At 45.2% G+C, this 1,274-nt stretch overlaps 1 protein-coding gene across 1 annotated transcript in view; it reads left to right on the top strand.

Annotated features, from left to right (window-relative positions):
- Positions 1-1,274, top strand: part of LOC101855771 (transmembrane protease serine 9) — a gene marked incomplete at its 5' end in the record, with an annotated part of 27,647 nt that overhangs the window by 17,235 nt on the left and 9,138 nt on the right. Inside the window, 2 exons of the mRNA XM_035973709.1 lie at positions 142-239; positions 1,036-1,201. Of these exons, the coding sequence (XP_035829602.1) occupies positions 142-239; positions 1,036-1,201 (264 nt within the window). The remainder of the gene's footprint in view (positions 1-141; positions 240-1,035; positions 1,202-1,274) is intronic.

Here is a 1,274-nt window from a genome sequence, read left to right as displayed (position 1 = left end):
CTCACCTCACCTCTTCTCACCTCACCTCAACTGTTCTCACTTCACCTCACCTCACCTCACCTCACCTCACCTCACCTCACCTGTTCTCACCTCACCTCACCTCACCTCACCTCACCTGTTCGCTCCTGTATCTCCCACCAGGTGTCACTCCGCTCCTACACAGCCCACAAACAACACACCTGTGGTGGGATATTGGTAGCCCCGGACTGGATCCTCACAGCCGCCCACTGCTTCCAGGAGTTGGTACTTCTTTCTTTCTCTCTCTCTTCCTGTCTTTCTCTTTTTCTTTCTTTCTCTCTCTCTCTTTCTTTCTTTCTTTCTGTCTCTCTCTTTCTTTCTTTCTCTCTTTCTTTTTTTCTTGTTGGTTTTATTCTTTCTTTCTCTTTCTCCCAACCCACCCTTCCCACACTACCCTCTCTCTCTCTCTCTCTCTCTCTCTCTCTCTCTCTCTTTCCCTCTCCCTCTCCCTCTCCCTCTCCCTCTCCCTCTCCCTCTTCCCCCCTGTCGCATTCTGTTTCACCTAAAATCCACATTATGATGATGATCATTATCATTATTATTATCATCATCATCATCATCATCATCATCATCATCATCATCATCATGTAAACAGAGAATAAAAAAAGGTTGAGACTTGGTCATCATCATCCAGTGCCAGATCTGCGACAGACATCGACGATCATGGTTCTCCATTCATTCCTTTGCTCGGATGCTCTCAAAAAAAAGCTACGTTTCCCTGATCTTTCCCAGTTACCCATTTGTTTAGGGTCCCCAAGTAGATTGCTCTGAGCCTACCCCTGCCTCGTTTGCCTTCAATTTTGCCAGTGAGAGCCAGATGTTCAAGACTCTTATGTCTATTCAGGTGTCCCAAATACTGCATATGAGACTTGGTAGGATTTCAAAAATATATTATCATACGTTCGTTTTGTTGTATAGCTTCATCAGTAACATTTTAAAAAAATAATAAAATCCCCACCACCACCATCATCATCATCATCATCATCATCATCATCATCATTATCATCATTATTCCAGCAACCGTAACCCGTTCGCCTGGTCGGCCATTGTGGGAGAGTACGACCGACTGGCCACCGACGGGCTGGAGCGTGTGCTCAAAGTGGAGACCCTCTACGTACACAGTGGCTTCTCTCAGAACGCCGGGAACGATATCGCCATGCTTAAAGTTACACCACCCATCAGGGTGAGAGGGAGATAGATGGATAGATAGATAGATAGATAGATAGATAGATAGATAGATAGATAGATAGATAGAT

This window comes from Aplysia californica, unplaced genomic scaffold (assembly GCF_000002075.1).
Source record: "Aplysia californica isolate F4 #8 unplaced genomic scaffold, AplCal3.0 scaffold01820, whole genome shotgun sequence".
Classification (NCBI taxonomy): domain Eukaryota; kingdom Metazoa; phylum Mollusca; class Gastropoda; order Aplysiida; family Aplysiidae; genus Aplysia; species Aplysia californica.
This window is presented reverse-complemented; position numbering and strand designations above follow the sequence as displayed.